This window comes from Sinocyclocheilus anshuiensis, unplaced genomic scaffold (genome assembly GCF_001515605.1).
Source record: "Sinocyclocheilus anshuiensis isolate Anshui unplaced genomic scaffold, SAMN03320099.WGS_v1.1 scaffold659, whole genome shotgun sequence".
Classification (NCBI taxonomy): Eukaryota; Metazoa; Chordata; class Actinopteri; order Cypriniformes; family Cyprinidae; genus Sinocyclocheilus; species Sinocyclocheilus anshuiensis.
The window spans coordinates 711,564-730,193 of NW_015549698.1; the positions used below are offsets into that span (position 1 = coordinate 711,564).

Genomic DNA, 18,630 nt, shown 5'->3' on the forward strand with positions numbered 1-18,630 from the left:
TACTATAGTTGTCATTTGGTTTTTGACTATATGTATTGATGCAGTATACAAGTGCAATAAGTGAGGTCGATGTAGCTAGACCTGACCTTCTGATGACACCTGAGTGTATGTCCATGATATCTGGTAGCCCACATTGAATAATGAGCTGCAATGCCTTCCCTGACCCTGTAGAACTTCACGCTACTAGGCGGAGTTACTTCCATAACAGGCTATTATGCAATAAGTTGGCTGTTGTCGGTAGGGAGACTGGCCAAGATATTTAATGTCATGTAGCTATCTTTAATATTTGAAAAAAGGAGGCTCTAACACTGCAGGTGTGTGTTTCATTGTGTCCTTTAATCCTTGATTATCTCCATAGTTTCACAATTGTTCAGTCAGAGGTTGTTGTCCTGACGCACTGTCCTTGTTTCAACTTTCTCTCTTTATACATCCTCCGCACCATCTGTGATCAGGCCAGTGACCATTATGTCATCCACAAACTTCAATGACTTGAGTTTTGTAACACAATCATAGATGCATACACAAAACAGAAGTGGGCCACACACAGAGCCGTGCGGGGTTCCATTGTTGGGTGAGCCTCAATGGAGTATATTCAATTAAAAATGAAGAATTTCTGGCTGACATGATGCTGGATTTACATTCTTGTTGGTTCTGGAAGAACATTACAATCAACCAATCAAATTTTAGGAACATAGAAAGGAGCTTGGATTAAGAGCTTGAAAACCATTCTGTCATTTCATTAAGATTTTAGAGATACATTCATGTTTTACATTAGTGCATTAGTCTTATGGAGGGGGTAGGGCTATGTTTGCCTCACATGAATATTGTTCCAGGGCCAAAAAATCTGTCCTTCTAGTCAAAACTATGTTCACCTGATGTCAAGCTGGCTCTATGGCATTACAGTTTACAGTAGTACATTTTCAAAACTCTTAATGATCTCACAACAGATCATCAAAATGTACTTTTTTGCAAACATTTTAGCTTATTTTCAATTGTGTTAGTACAATAAATTACAGTAATTGCTGTGAGAGCTTTTAGTCATGATAGAACAATGCTAAAAAATATCCCAATTACTAATTTCTTTTACCTGGTGATCACAATTGGATACCATATTCGTACAAATTTCTGTGAGCATTTGCAATATGCAAACATGGAGCAGGTTAGACTGGAAGACCTGCTGTGGATCAAAGAGGTAGACGTGGACCCAGCTAAACAGGTAGGTATGGGCCTCGATAAACAGGTGCTCATCAGAGGAACATAGGCAGAAGACAGCAGCTACACTCATTTTGTCTCTATTTGCTTCTCTGTTTCTGCCACGGGATTGGCATCCCGAGGTAACTTGGAATTACAGAAGCTTCAGTCTGGACCCAACTCTTACAAAGACCTGAGATGACCGAACACCTGAGAAGAGATGATGCCAACCCCTCAGAGGACGCCAACCCTGAAACAACATACAAAACTACCAAACTTTGCTATAAGTTTGATCGCAACATATAATCATTGCTGTTAATAGTGTTCACCGTCTGTTTGATTACATGTCATTAACTAACATGATTTTTACTGTACATTTCTGCCATATGGACATCAACTTGACAGTCACTATTGATACTAAATATAATGTAGAACCCATTTTGAAATGTGGTTTCAGGCTTATCCTTGGTTCGTGTTCCTATATCTCCCACCATATTGCCCTTTCCTCAACCCAAACTCTTTGCTGCATGGAGGTGGAAGGTGTAAAATTACCATCCCCATAAGCATGTCACACTGTTCACGCCTTGCAAAAACTGCACCGTCATGCCCGAAGGTTTTTCCCATGGTACTTGAACAAAGAAGATATTCACTGATCTTGATAAAAATGTATAGACAAATGTTTAGGACAGGCTTGATATCAGTTAATTTGAGATTCTCTTTTTAGAGTAAAGTGTTTAAATTTATTGTTTGACAATGCAACCACTTTGTAAAATAAAATACTTTCCTGTATACGTGACTTTTGATGTGTTCTTTCAACATAATTTACTTGTATAAATATGTTTTATTACAGCTTCTGCGCATGTAATCTCTATTCTGATGACTGTGTCTACTGTTTTACAGTACAGTAACATTCATTCAGCACCAGGTAACTTCAAAATGAATATGTAAAACAAAGACTTTTAAAAATGCACCACTTTCTTTTGAAAATAGTACCAAAGTAATTAAAAAAAAAATGTAAATGCAATCAACAAATAGGATTCTCACATTTACATCTTTCTTATCCAAGAATGTATATCTGCTAGCTGGGTGGACATGCATTATGTCATGATCTTGTTTACCTGTGTTGTCCCCTTTCAATCCACAACAAATAACAATTTTCTATTACTTTTGTTAATACATAAGTATTTCAATATGCTACGACCACAATCTCTTTGCAAGGCAATTCAGCAGTATACACACCAATAGATAAGATTGAAGAATATAAAGGCCCCTGGGAAGATCATGCGAGAGTAGGCATCAATGACGTGAGTGTTTTGGATGATACGGAAGCCTCGAAGGGTCTTCTTCTTGGCTCCTGTGGCCTCATTTGCCAAAGACAGGCACATCACCATGTGGTCCTGTTTATCTGCAGCCTCCTCAGAGGAGACAGGAGCCTGTGTATATCCTGCCAGGCCATTAGTATCAGGCTTACTGTATGCTTCATCCAGAATCATAGTCCTTGCGTGAGATATGTCACATGTGCTGGGTAAAGGCTAAAATGGAAAAGCACAAACACTTCCATTACCATTTAGAGAACTTTTAACTTGCTTCCAGGTTGTGAATATTACCTTTATACAAACAAACTTTACTGAAACTATAACTACAAGAGTATGTGTTGTATGTGTTGTCAAGCCCACATAATGAAGGTGCATAAAGGAAAGTGATAGTGAAAATGATTGTTAGCAAAATAAAGAGATTAATTGAATACACTTGAAAATCAGTTGTGTATTTACCTTCTCCTTTGATTTGCGATCTGTCCCATCATGCACTGTGGTCAGGTAGTTTATGACAGCATACTCAAGTACCGATAAAAAGACAAAGACGAAGCTGACCCACAGGTAAATGTCCACAGCTTTGATGTAGGAGACTCTGGGCATGGAGGCGTTCACCCCAGTGATGATGGTGGACATGGTGAGCACCGTTGTGATGCCTAGAAGAAATTACAGTGAAACACGAATGAAACACAATTGTAGTCACATTATATTTGCATCTAGAACTGCTTACATCAAGAATAACTGGTTGTGAAATCCTGCACCCATTTAAGTATTCAGCTAAACAATCCCACTGGTTTCCCCATTTAATTCACCTAACGAGACTCGAGCAGGAACAGCCCGCCGGTCGATCCAGAAGGACACCCATGACAGCATGACCATCAGAGTGGCAGGAAAGTACGTCTGAAGCAGGAAGAAGAAGATATGACGACGCAGAGCGAAGTTGATGTAAAGACGATTGTACCAACCTGCAGGAGATATGAATTGAGAACAAGTACTAGTAAAAGAAAATGCAAAGATTTCTGATTCTGAAGTCTGTGCAAGGACTGAACTTAAATCTTATTTCTTAAGGGTACTCTTGAGCACCCAAATCTTGAAAAATGCAACTTTAATGCATCATTTATATCAAAACTCTCATCACAATGATTTGTGTGGTTTTGACATTTCTTGAGACTTGCTAGCAATTAGCTATCTCAGTGAAGTCAGTTAACTTTGAATTTGAAGATAACATTTAAATTCTCAAACACTGACCACATTTGGTGATACAAAAAAAAAAACATTACAAAAACCTAAAACATGAATAATAAATAAACCAAGAAAATACCTTTAAAAAAGCTACTCTCAGATTTTTAAGTTAATTACATTTGTATAAATGGTCACTGCTCTCTTTTCTGTTCTTGTTGTCTCTTTATGCTTGATAAACAGCAGGTGTCGTCACAAATGGTCAATCAGCACTTGTAGAGTGAAACCTGTTTTATTAAAGGGGTCATATGATGCAATTTCATTTTTTCCTTTCTCTTTGGAGTGTTACAAGCTCCTGGTGCATAAAGAAGATCTGTAAAGTTGCAAAGACTAAAGTCTCAAATCCAAAGAGATATTCTTTATAAAAGTTAAGAGTCAGCCACACCTACCTAAAACGGCTCGTTCTAACACGGCCCCACATATCTACCTCACTATGTGGGAAGATTTGCATAACGCCGCCCAAATGTTCACGCAAAGAAAGAAGGCGCAACTTTTATTCTCGCTGTAGTTTTGTTGTTGCTGCTGCAGCCATGTCGTGAAGACGCTGTGTGCTTCGTTGTGAAAGCGAAACTACTTTGTTTGGTCTACACAAAATAATGTTCTTTTTAGCAGCATCATATGACCCCTTTAGCTAACAGCAGCACTATTTTAGTTTTACTTTTACTCTCTGTAGAGGAGGAACATAGAAACACTGAACTATGTTGATTGCGGTGTAATGAGCATAATCGCATTACCGTAATTACTGTATTCTATGTTTCCATGAGCTTCAACTTAATCACTGCCTTAATCGAATTATGCGTACATATAAAAAGAAGCAAAAAGAAGCCACTCATGACAAAGTCCAAAGTTGCTCAAATAATGTCAAATAAACGGATTTTGCCCTTTATATGCATGCAACAAAATGGGATTTGTGCAAGATGTCTGGCATACTAACCTTAAAGGTGCAAAGTGACAGCACGTCATGCACTAGTAGACAGCCTGAAACTGAAACAGAACTGCCTATAGTTTACTATTTAAAATTAGGCATGCGCACCTGTGCTGCTGTAGAAGGCCAGTCTGGAGGTGGTGTGAAACTTCTGAATGAGGAACTGAGACAGAGAGATCTTGTCATCTGTGCTCAGTGATTCATCTCCACTCTTCCAGTAGAGCATCAGGTCTTCATCAGTGTAAGCATCTGGACACACAGCAGATGAACCAATGTTTGCAGAGACTGATGTGATATTTGGCATTAAAGGAATAGGTCATACAAAAATGAAAATTTGCTGAAAATGTACTCACTCTCAGGCCGTCCAAGACGTAGTTTGTTTCTTCATCAGATTTGGAGAAATGTAGCATTGCATCACTTGCTCAGCAATGGATGCTCTGCAGTGAATGGGTGCCGTCAGAATGAGAGTCCAAACAGCTGATAAAAACATCACAATAATCCACAAAAGCTGTGTGTTTGTAAGAAACAAATCCATCATTAAGATGTTGCAACCCTAAACATTTGCTTTTTGTCAAAATCAGATGTCTGTAATTCATAATAACGCTTACTCTAGTGAAAAAGTCCATCCCCTGTTGTCCTCTCACATCAAAATCCACCCACATGCTTGTTTAGGACTCTTTTTGTTTGTAAATGGTGCTTGATCTGTGCATATTTCTCTCCTGATTCAGATGAGACGGACCTACTTTATATATATGATGGACTGGAGTGGTGTGGATTATTGTGATGTTTTTATCAGCTGTCTGGACTCTCATTCTGACGGCACCCATTCACTGCAGAGCATCCATTGCTGAGCAAGTGATGCAATGCTACATTTCTCCAAATCTGATGAAGAAACAAAATCATCTACTTCTTGAATGGCCTGAGGCTGAGTACATTTTCAAGCAAATTTTCATTTTTTGGTGAGCTACTGCTTTAAAGTCAGGAGAATTACATGTCACTCACAGCTCTCCAGCTCTAACGTGCAGGTCTGCGTGTCCAGTGGGAATCGACTGAAGTCCATATTACATGCTGAAGTTACAGTCACCCTGAAACACCAAAAAAAAAGCACTGTCAAACATGATTATGACAGCAGAATAAAAACATGTATGCAAGCATGCAGGTTAAGGTGTGCCATGCATTGTCCAAGCATTTGTGTAAATGATGTTTGTTGTCCAAACCTGAGGCTGTAGAGCACATGTCCATCAGGATATACCCTGATCATGATGTTCTCCGTGGTGGTGTCGTGGATGAAGGATCGTTTGGAATGCACAAAGAACACATCAGGAACCCAGATTTTCTTCACCAATCGACCATCGAAAGTCATGCTTTTATTGGTTTTACTGGGAAAAGACAATCGCTCATCCTTCCAGTAGTGTCTCAGGTATAGGGTCATGGTGAAGTCCTGTATGAAAAGTATGCCAGGGATTGACTTTCAATATCATTGCGTATTTTTTTTTGCTTGTTAACATAAATGTTAAAATACGTTCTCCTATCCCAGCTTAGCATGCTGAAATTAAGCAACTCTAAAGCGCTATCAATACATTGTTATATTAATCTGTTCTACTCATCTTAACCAGTCTTCTGAGAAGCTTTTGTACACTGCATCTACTGTATAATTAAGCAAGAAGGTATGAGAAGTTGTGCCATATTGTGCAAAATCACAGCGAGCTGTGGACCTCTTTAGCCCCACTACCCACTATAGTGTATAAAAAACATCTGAAATCCATGTAAAACCTAGAAATAGACAAAACAGCTCCTCAAATCCCTCAACTACTGTTTTCCTCTTAATATAAAAAATAGATGACAACATTGTCTTCCGTCTTTAGCGACAGCTCTAGAGCTCAATGAGCTCAGTTCAGTTCATATACAGGTACTGTATGTTTTATATGAGGTTCAATAGGCTCTTTGCTTACAGGGCTTAGTGAAGGTATAGTTCTCCCAAAAAATGCAAATTCTGTCAAATTTAACCAAACAGTTGACGGTTGTCCAATATAGTCAATAAATGAACATCTGTCACCTTTAATTCTACATGTATGGTTTTGTTTATGTTTGACTAGCTGACATAACAATGGTCTTGTTACTAACACCATCTGATCACGTGATCTCAACCATGACGGAGGTAGAATAAAACAGCTTTAACAGTGCAGTTACCATTGATGGGGTTACAAAACTAATTTGCTTAGTCCGATTGAAACCAGAAAAAAAAGCTTTTATGCAAGGTGTTGACATGCATTTCTAAACTGCTTAAAGCCTTGTGAAATATTACCATCTGTTGGCATTACTGAGGGATGTCAGCACTTTTACCAGCCTTTATCAAATGGGATGGACTGATCCTGATTGGCTGATTCTCTGTGATGTCACTGGATTATCCTCTAGCATATTATGTAAGATCAAATCCACGCTCACTCGTAAACATCGCCACTGATATGATAAATAAAAGCATGTCTAGATACATCTCTGGTGCTTTTAGAAGGAAAGGTTAATCACAAACACTGAGATCCATATATAATCCATGCAATCTCCTTGATGACATTTGGACCGCAAGTAGCCTACTTTAACGGTAATAATCACATTCTCATTACAGTAATGGGCAAAAATCATACATTATGTAAATTGTAAAATATGTATGCATCATTCTTAATTAATTAATGCAGATTTAATTTAAAAACGTACAGAAAGGAAGATTTCAGTTTTTATTAAAGTTTTTTTTTCTTTGTGGACAAAACCGGTGCAAAGCGAATTGAATATGGGTTGCTGGAGTGTGTCTTTGCATTATAAATGAATGATTCATGACAATCACTGACCAAATAATTAAACTTTTCTTACCATATCTACTTCTGAGATACTGTCCAAACTCTCTACCTGTACATCCACACCTACTGGTACTGCTGGACCTGAAGAGAAGAGAACAGTATTAGTTTCAAGTTTAAAATATATATATATAATTTAGCATTTTTACATTTAAAGACAAATTATGAATTATTTACACACCCACCAAATAAATGACAACATATACAGCAGGTAAAATAAGTATTGAACACGTCACCATTTTTCTCAGTTAATATATTTCTAAAGGTGCTGTTGACTTGAAACTCACCAGATGTTGGTAACAACTCAAGTAATCCATACATACAAAGAAAACAAAACAAATAAGTTCAGAAATTAAGTTATGTGTAATAAAATAGAACGACACAGGGCAAAAGGATTGAACACATGAAGAAAGGGAGGTGCAAAAAGGCATGGAAAGCCAAGACACCAGCCGAAATCTATCAGTAATTAGAAAGCAATCCTGCCCCTCGTCAGTGGAAATGAATATTAGCTGCTTCAGTCCCAACACCTACAGTACCAGGATGATGAAGATGAAACAAGGCTGGACATTTCAGCAAGACAATGACCCCAAACACAGCCAAGGAAACTCTCGATTGGTTTCAGAGAAAGAAAATAAAGCTGCTAGAACGGCCAGCCAATCACCTGACTTGAGTCCAATAGAAAATAAGAACTAAAGATCAGAGTTCATAGAAGAGGCCCACAGAAACTTCAAGATTTGAGGACTCTGTGGAAGAATGAGTCAAAATCACTCCTGAGCAATGCATGCGACTAGTTTCTCCTACAGGAGGCGTCTTGAAGCTGTCATTACCAACAAAGACTTTTGTACAATGTATTAAATACATTTCAGTAGTTCAATCCTTTTTCCCTGTGTCATTCCATTTTAATACATATAACTTAATTTCTGAACTTATTTGTTTTGTTTCCTTTGTATGTACGGATTACTTGTATTGTTATCGACATCTGGTGAAAATTTCATGTCTACAGCACCTTTAGAAATATATTTACTGAGAAAAATGGTGATGTGTTCAATACTTATTTTACCTGCTGTACTATGAAACCAGAAATCCATGGCATTCAAGTGGGGTTTACTACACTCACAGAAAAAAGGTACAAAAGCTGTGATGAATTTTGACTTTTGATTTTTTTTTTAGTAGTATTGTTATGTTTTGTTGTGTTTATTATCATTATAAAATGTAATATATATATATAATATTAATGTCGGTATAATTTTATTTCATTTAATTATTCTAGTACATAAACTACACTTTAGTTATTCTAGTATATAAAATAATTTTACTTTATTTCAGTTAATGTTTGTTTTATTTCAAGTAACAAAAAATGCCTTTTTATGGTTTTAGTTTTAGTTAACTATAATAACCCTGCTTTAAGGTACTAATATGCACCTTATATGGGGTAAATAAGACACAAAATGTACCACAATAATATAACAATAATGCCGCATAGCAAATGTACATGTATTTAGATGAAAAGAGTGTCAAAAGAACCACCCTCCAGGCCACGTCTCCAACATCTATAGTTATTTTGTCATAGTCTTGGCCTTCTCCCCCTGAGCTTTGAAGCACAAAGACCTGTGAATATTGCTTGTTCTCCATAATGGATGGACAACATAAATATCCAGTCCTTGGACACCTCTTTGGCTGAATGGAAGACTGAGTATATGTGTGAAGAATGAGTGTATTCAGATGTGTCTAAACTACATTTGAAACTGACTAGGACTGAAAATGTAAGTCATTGTTCATCTTTGTAAAACTACACAGAGTCTCTAAGCATCTGTCTGGTTCTGATAGTCTCAGAGGAGGCCATTGTGCAGCCTCTCTGTAGGCACGAGTAAAACAGAAGCAGGAGCTTATACTGAAGAAGAGCCATAGCTGTGTCTTCTTCACCACCACCTCTGTGTGCACTGACCATCTGAAGACTGCAGTTATTTAATCACCAAGAAATCTGATGCTCCAGATACTGGGCTTCTGTTGACGGAAGTGCTCTCTGTATTGTCTCCTGAAGTTCACCACAAACTCCTTGGTTTATCTCCAGACTGATTTGATCAGTTTGGGGTACAGGGGTAAACTCTGTGGGCTCTAGAGTTGAGGGTCAGTGAAGATGAGATCTGACGTCCCGTTTTGACCACATATCCCTGTTGAAAAAACAGCATATGCTGGTTAGGTGTGTTTTGAAGCGTGGCAGCTGGTTTGAGTTGGTTTAAGCTGGTCCTGAGCTGGTTTAAGCTGGTCCTTAGTTGGCCATGAGCTGGTTTAAGCTGGTCCTGAGCTGGTTTAAGCTGGTCCTTAGTCAGCCATGAGCTGGTTTAAGCTGGTCCTGAGCTGGGTTAAGCTGGTCCTTAGTTGGCCATGAGCTGGTTTAAGCTGGTCCTGAGCTGGTCCTTAGTCGGCCATGAGCTTGTTTAAGCTGGTCCTGAGCTGGGTTAAGCTGGTCCTTAGTCGGCCATGAGCTGGTTTAAGCTGGTCCAGAGCTGGTTTAAGCTGGTCCTTAGTTGGTCCTGAGCTGGTTTAAGCTGGTCCTTAGTTGGTCATGAGCTGGTTTAGGATGGTTTAAGCTGGTCATGTGCTGGTCCTAAGCTGGTCCTAAGAAACTAGCTTCTGCTCAGGACCAGCTCATAACCAGCTTATAACCAGCTCAGGACCAACTTAAACCAGCTCAAACCAGCTGCCATGCTTCAAAACATACCTAACCAGCATATGCTGGTTTTTTTCAACAAAGTAATGTCTGCCTGATAGGAAATCCCGAATCCTTTTCATGCCTAAACCAGACTTTGAAAAGATGTGGACACGGTTATTTTTGCAGCTAACTGTATTGCATATGCATTTGTAGCTTCCCTTTCAGACACAACATTTATGGGAGGAGAGTATTTAAATAAATCATGCAACGTGATTTGCTAAGGACTGCGTTAGTCAGTTTACTGGTATTTGCACCATTATTTAACGCCCAAAAAAGCTTTAACCTATTTTGCACCTGATTATCATCGGCTCTGCTTGTTTGTGACCATGCACTAATTTGCACTGCTCTTTGTAGATTGTGTTCGTCATTTTGGAAGCGATCTGGTTGCGTCTGTGTTCCCTGTTGAAAAAAACAGCATATGCTGGTTAGGTATGTTTTGAAGCATGGCAGCTGGTTTAAGCTGGTCCTGAGCCGAAGCTAGTTGCTTAGGACCAGCACATGACCATCTTAAACCAGCTCAGGACCAGCTTAAACCAGCTCATGACCAACTAAGGACCAGCTTAAACCAGCTCAGGACCAACTAAGGACCATCTTAAACCAGCTCATGACTAACTAAGGACCAGCTTAAACCAGCTCATGACCAACTAAGGACCAGCTTAAACCAGCTCATGAACAACAAAGGACCATCTTAAACCAGCTCATGAGCAACTAAGGACCAGCTTAAACCAGCTTATGACCATCTTAAACCAGCTCATGACCAACAAAAGACCAGCTCATGACCAACAAAGGACCATCTTAAACCAGCTCATGACCAACTAAGGACCAGCTTAAACCAGCTCATGACCAAAAAAGGACCATCTAAAACCAGCTCATGACCAACTAAGGACCAGCTTAAACCAGCTCATGACCAGCTCATGACCAACTAAGGCCCAGCTTAAACCAGCTTATGACCATCTTAAACCAGCTCATGACCAGCTCATGACCAACTAAGGCCCAGCTTAAACCAGCTTATGACCATCTTAAACCAGCTCATGACCAGCTCATGACCAACTAAGGCCCAGCTTAAACCAGCTTATGACCATCTTAAACCAGCTCATGACCAGCTCATGACCAACTAAGGCCCAGCTTAAACCAGCTTATGACCATCTTAAACCAGCTCATGACCAGCTCATGACCAACTAAGGCCCAGCTTAAACCAGCTTATGACCATCTTAAACCAGCTCATGACCAGCTCATGACCAACTAAGGCCCAGCTTAAACCAGCTTATGACCATCTTAAACCAGCTCATGACCAGCTCATGACCAACTAAGGCCCAGCTTAAACCAGCTTATGACCATCTTAAACCAGCTCATGACCAGCTCATGACCAACTAAGGACCAGCTCAAACCAGCTGCCATGCTTCAAAACATACCTAACCAGCATATGCTGTTTTTGTTTTTTTCAAAAAGGTTCTTAAATTCGAACAGAACTTTCCACTCCTATCTGCGCTTTTATGGGACTGCGCTCTCAGGCTAATTTGAACTGTTTAGTAAATCTGGTCCTTGATGTTTTAATACATGTTGGACCACAGACAGGGAGAGGAAGTGACTGAATGTATAAGAAATTACAAAACAACTCAATATAGTATACAATCTCCCAGTCACACCAGAAATGATAAAAAAAAACACCGCTCTTCTGCTTTTTCCTGGAAGGTCTTTGGCTTGATGATGGAGTTCTCTGCACATATTCAAGCAAATTGCAGCAACTCGGTTCTCGTTGAGAAGAGATTTGCAACCTTAAATTGCAAAGCTTATTATCTAGTGAATGCACATTTGCTGGAAGAATTTTCTGGCTGTGCTTTTATAGTCACGACCAGCAGTCCAGAAAAAGGGTTCCAATTCCATCTTTGTAAACAATAGATCGACATTGGGGAACTTCTATGCTATTTCTAAAAGTGCTTGTCAGTCATAGATGATATCCAGCACAAAAGCCACAAGAATTAAACACAAGAATTACATTGAGTCAGAGCTTGCAGTCACACTCAGCGTTATCATTGCCCTCCTGAGAAACAACTACATTTTCAAGATAAAACCCCCACTGGGATTGACGTTCAGGTTGTGAATTTGAATCGGACTGCTGTGATAATGAAAACTGGGAAAAAGTCAGAAGCAAAAGCAATGTGTAAATTAGAAAAGCCTTCACAATATCAGCGAGTAATTGAACACCCCAGTGAGCGCTGCTGGTTCAATTAACAGTAAGTGTAACTTCCAGCCATCCAGACACTGCCTAGAAGAGGTCAATCGTCAAATCTCTGCAGGAACAATGAGACTCGAGTGAGAAGCTCCAGACATCAGCAGCTGAGAACCTTCAGCAGAATGTGTGATAGTGACGCAGATGAGACGTGGGGAAGGATTTGGACAACAAATGAGACCAAGAAAGACTTTAATTACAAAGTGATACGTGTGGCACTGATCAAACTATATAACACATCAGCCTGGGTAAATCTCAAGATTAAAATATGAAAATTCATTATCAAAATATTCATTATTATTGGTTTAAAAATATGATAATCTACACAAAGGCAGTTAGGGATTGTCAAAAGTTTCACATCACTTTCACATAATAAATACTGAAATGTAGATTCATAAAAACATCAAATATTTCAGAATTTATTGTGTGACATTCCCATTTATTGCAATCATTTTAAACGACAAAACATTTTCCCAGTTTTTTAAACTGTTTTTACTGTACTCATTGTACTTGGTTACCAAGAAGATAACTATATCAGTGAAGACCTTGAAATTAAATATGAGACACATGATGTGTGAAAAACATATACAATCACTTGATGTTTAAGAAAAATTTTCATCATTTCCAAACTGTAATTTTGTCAAATTACTGAAATGTGCAATATTTAAGATATTTGTATTTGAGATCATTCAAATGCTATAGCTATACAATTTGCCTTAACAGTTCAACTGTTAGTACACAAATTAAAGTGTTTAAAAAAATATTGTATTTTCTAAAGGTTCAAAGAGCCAGCTGTGTCCTGGAGACACCCACCTATGGGTGGTGTCACTAAAATATATCAAAAATTCCTACGGGTCTTTAAGATATGCTTTGTTCTCTTTAAGCGATTTTGAGGCAAAATATGAGTCTTCACATGTTATGTAGCCTTCACTATGGAATTTTGCTAAAATAGAAAAAAATCAATGATGATGATAAACTGATGAACATGTTTAAATCTGTTCATAAAACTCACATTATTCGCACAATTGCAGGGCATAAATATCATATAAATAATGCAAATGATCCGGAGCACATGTGTGAAAGATCACAGCTGAAAAGTGTGGACATACTCTTTAATATTAATATACACTCTAAAAAATGCTGGGTTAAATATAACCCAGCGCTGGGTTATATTTAACCCAGCATTTTTTTTGTGTAATAATATTCACAGCACCTATTCTTGCAAATAATCAGAAATGTGATGGTCTCGTACAATAAAAATAATTTAAAAATGCATAAGAAATAGATTACAATTAGTATGGGTTGACAATATACTGTATATGGCAAACCAATTTTTTTGTGATTTTCATGCCACTAACACACACACAGGGATTTTACCTGCAAATGCTGGTCTCATAGTGAAGTCATGATCATCAACACGCAGCAGATGGTCCGATTTCACCTGATGCGTCTTAGTTTCATCCAGCATCTTCTTGAAAAGTGGACTGCAAAAGAACATCTTCAGTGCAATCTCATACACACAGACGTCTCATGAGCACAACTATTATTCACCACTCAATCTCAAAAAGTTTTGAGGCAAAAACGACCTATTTAACCTATTTAATAAAATAAAAATGTAGAATTAATTGCACTAAACGTTAAGTAGTATTTTTATATGCACACTAGTATATATTAGCAGTTTTAACCAAAATGTATTAGTATTTCCAATAAATAATAAAAGCACTCTGGGCATTTATTAATAGAAATATTATGATTTAGAATTTGAACATTCATGAACTCCATTCTTTTCAGTAAAATATTTGTTCCTGAAATGTGAAATGAGTCAACCAGATTTTTTATTTTTCTAGTCTTGACTGCAAAAAATAAAGAGGCTAAATAAAATGTAAAAAAAGACAGTAAACATAAACTGTACATAACCTTAAGTGGTTTGCAGTTAATTACAATTGAACTGTTATCTGGTTTAGCTGTCATGTATAGTTTTCACAATGACAACCTTTTAAACCCTTAAACTGCATATTGAACTGCCTATTTTGGTAGTTTTCTGAGCAGAATTGAAACTATAAAACAATTATGCAGAATTTAATTGATGAAAAAGCAAAATATATAAGGACACCATTACCATTATTTTGCCAGCACAGACAGTAATTTGCCTAATGTATTTTATAAGAAACGCACCATTTAAGAAAATGTATCAAAACTTACAAAACCACAAGCATTTTTATAATTAGACTTTTTATGCAAAGATACCTTTGTGACAACTATCCCAGCTCTCCATGGTGTCCCTATTTGCATATGAACGTCTGTTAAAACTGAAATAATAAGTTGAAAGCGTGTGACACTCACGTTCCGTGTTTGTGATGTTGTACAGATGTTCTCCTGAGGTTGGGCTTCATCTTCCCGCACACACTTGCGCACAGAAGAAATAAAACAGCTTTCACAAAGAGAGACATTGTGAAGGAAAGACTGCGCTGGAGAGCATCTCGTCTTCCAGTCAGCGTTCATTCCGAGTGAAGTTAGTTCTGCTGAACGCTAGAGCTGAACGCGCGCTCTGATTGGTCACGCACATCGCGATTATTTACAACGATGCATCGAGTCATTTCACCTCCGCTCCGTACTTACAGGGGTGTCCAGACGCACGCGTTTTAAAATACAAACTATTGTAACCCGTTTAATCCCAAATTTTTCCCAGACATGAAAATATCCAAATGATGTGTCATTAGTAACCCTTTGAAATAATCAATCATTATTTTTTGAATTTGTTTTGGAAAAGTGTGTGAAAAATTGTATTTTATGGTCGTGACCGGTGGGATTTATGTGTATAGCCTACTGAATTAACATATTTCTGCAGTTATAAAAAATATTATATCTTAGCCCAGCTATTTTAAACGGGTTGATCGCATTCTAGGGTTGCTATTATGCATAAGACCCTTATAAAACATTGACAGGAATACTGAGATAAAAGACAAAAAATAAAATGAGATACAACCATCAACATATTTCAAAATTGTTACTTTTTTTTGTAACATATATCATATAATTTAATCTGAATCTAATTAATTTTAATCTTTTAATGATCATCCGTGCTTAACTGTATACCCTGCAAAAAAACATTTTTTAAAGTATTTTCTTGTTTTCTAGTATACTGTAAATAAAGTAACATTCTTGAATCAAGATGCATTTACTTGACAAGTAAAATCACTTGTTTTCAAAAAAAAAAAAAAAATTCTTTTCAACATGGTACGGCAGCAAAGTTCCTTGATTATTACGCCGGAATGAGAGTATAGTTCCTAGCCATACCGGCCTAGAAAATCGCAACTTTTCATTTTCCGTCGGTCTTAGTACACGATATAACTACAGAAGAGTCAAGTTTTAAATAGGAAAAATATAGAAACTCTTTGGTCATTTTTGAGCGAGATGCTAACGGTCTAATCAGATTCAATGATCTATGCTAAGCTACAGCTAAAAGTGCTACCGCCAGACCCGGAGATCGGCTGAATGGATTCGAAAACGGTAAAACTCAACTGTTTAACTCTAGGGGAGTTGGAAAATGAGCCTATTTTTAAAAATAGTGGAGTGTTCCTTTAATATCTTCTAACACTTTACTTTGATGGTTCCACAACATACAACATACTGACTGTCAACTTATTCTACTAACCCTAAACCTAACCTAATAGTCTATTCTGAGAGTTAGTAGACATGTAGTTGCAAGGTTACTTATAGTTAGTATTATGTCTAAAGTGGACTTTCAAAATAAAGTGTAACTGAAAACAAGACAAAAATAATAAGTACAAAAATCATTTTTTGCAGATATCACAATCACAGATCACACTGCCCCACATTAAATGCCTTATATGTTGATATTATATGTAAATGATGTAGCACAATTTTACACAATCTTAAAGCCAGCTAATTTATCCAGGGTAAATGCACAAACATAAAAATACTACATTCAGTTCTTGTGCCATAGTCTTTCTCTATGTTAGCATGCTCCCTAGATATGGCTCGTCCACCCTTTAGTGCAAGTCTATAGGATTTCCCCCCGTTCAGCTAACAGTCTGTTAAATTAGACATGTAACAACACTCCATGCCACACAATTTAGGGCACCGTTCATATCCATATCATAAATGCTGCAGGGACAATTTGTATAACTTGTTTAATATTATTACTTCAATGCTACAAAGTGCTCCCTCTTCAAGTGAAAAGAGCAAACAGTTATGGTTGAATCAAGTTTATTGCATTATTTGTCCTTTTAAACATTAGGCTATAGCAACTACGGGTTGTGGCTTAAAGAAGTAAAACAGATGTTTTACTTGATGTTTTAGATGTTTTAGTTGTCTATCTACATAGGGCCAACATAAATTTTGTCTACAGCACTGATTCATGTATATGATGTTGCTATATTTAAATTCCAGAGTTTCAAGATTACATATATATATACATTTTAGTGCTCTCAAACGATTAATCGTGATTAATCGCATCCAAAATAAAAGTTTTTGTTTACATAATATATGTATATACTGTATATGTGTACTGTATATATTTTTTATATATTTTTATGTATATATAAATACAAACACATACAGTATATATTTTGAAAATATTTACACATATTTACATGTCTATATAATTTATATTATATAGTATATAAATATATTTAATATTTAAACATAACATTTTTCTGAAATATATACATGCATGTGTGTATTTATATATACATAAAAATATATAAAAAATATATACAGTACACATATACAGTATATACATATATTATGTAAACAAAAACTTTTTTTGGATGCGATTAATCGCGATTAAGTAAAAAAAAAAAAAACTTAAGAGTCTTAACTGGTTGAACGTTTTCTGAAAATGAGCAGATGATTCATTCACATACATCATTGCTCTATGTGCATATGTTTTTAACTGTTTAATAGTATTACAACCATGCCTACATTACAGCATTTTAAGAGTATGTAAATGTTTAATTCTGGGATAGACAAACACACAACAGAAGCAATTCAATTTCTACAGGTTTCAGTTTTTTAGTTTGCTTCAGTCCAAGACCAAATTTTGTACAATTTGCAACAATAGACTTTCTGAAATGCATTATTTGGGAAACCGTACATAAACAATAAATCGCAGGATCTAAAAACAAACCACTCATAAACATGTCTTGGTCATATTTCACCCCAAAATGGAATTTAATTTTATGAATTATATTTTGCGTAAAGAAAGCAGGAACATTACGCCCAAATTCTTATTACATGCAAAACAATCTCATTACAGTAATGTGTCCAGATGAGCTGCTTTTTAAAAAAAATAAAATCTTCTTAAATTAAAAGGCAGTACAATTACTACCATGATGCATAAATACTTCACAGTTAAAATAGTACAAATATAATTACAGTATTAAGAACACATTACAGTAATAAGAATTTACTTTATGAGTGGAATAATTGTCATGAAACATTACAATGCAAACAAACAAACAAAAAATCTTAATGGTCCAAACACAGACTTTACTGTCTTCTTGTGAAATACAATTTAGCATTTTGTATTTTTTGGGGTGAAATCAGACCATGGCGTGTTCTTGACAAGCGTACTGAGATTTGCCCCTCCAGGTTTTGTTCTGCGAATACATCCGGAAATCTTTTCCCCTTCTGAAGACACAAAGCTCTGTCCAGGAAGGACAAACATGAGACCGAGGGTGAGCTGGATCTGGACGAGGGCAGAACGACAGTGGTGCTTTTCAAGTGCTGTAGGAAGAGTTCACAGCTCGTAATCGAACTTATACTCGTGGGCCAAATAGATCCTGCGGAAAATGAGCGCAGCTAGAGCGAGTGTGAGGAGAACGATGAGGACGGCGGTGGCCGTGTGACTGGTGTCCTGCGGGGGGAGCTGCGCAGCGGGGGACGCCGTGAACGCCGGGTATCTCAGGGACTGGCTCTGGTTCTGCGAGCGCCGCTGACGTGGACTCGGAGCCGCTGGAACGGACGGACCCTCGCTTGATGTCTGAGGAGCCACAGATGATGATTCGGCCTAGACCAGAACAAAGAGACTGAAGCTGATTACATTACATTTTCACACTACAGCTCTGGAGTAGGGATGCATGATACTCGGACTGATATCGGAATCGGCCGATAATGGCTTTAAATGTAAATATCGGCATCGGCAC

At 37.4% G+C, this 18,630-nt stretch overlaps 1 protein-coding gene across 1 annotated transcript; it reads right to left on the reverse strand.

The window, feature by feature from the left end:
* Positions 1-2,278: 2,278 nt before the first annotated feature.
* On the reverse strand, positions 2,279-13,871 carry LOC107660528 (gamma-aminobutyric acid receptor subunit rho-2-like). The gene is made up of 8 exons (XM_016449851.1): positions 13,838-13,871; positions 7,534-7,601; positions 5,886-6,109; positions 5,671-5,753; positions 4,777-4,917; positions 3,317-3,469; positions 2,964-3,160; positions 2,279-2,723 (listed from the first exon to the last, which is right to left on the reverse strand). The coding sequence occupies exons 1-8, from the start codon at positions 13,854-13,856 to the stop codon at positions 2,415-2,417; spliced, it is 1,194 nt and encodes a 397-aa protein (XP_016305337.1). The 5' UTR covers positions 13,857-13,871; the 3' UTR covers positions 2,279-2,414.
* Positions 13,872-18,630: the final 4,759 nt, after the last annotated feature.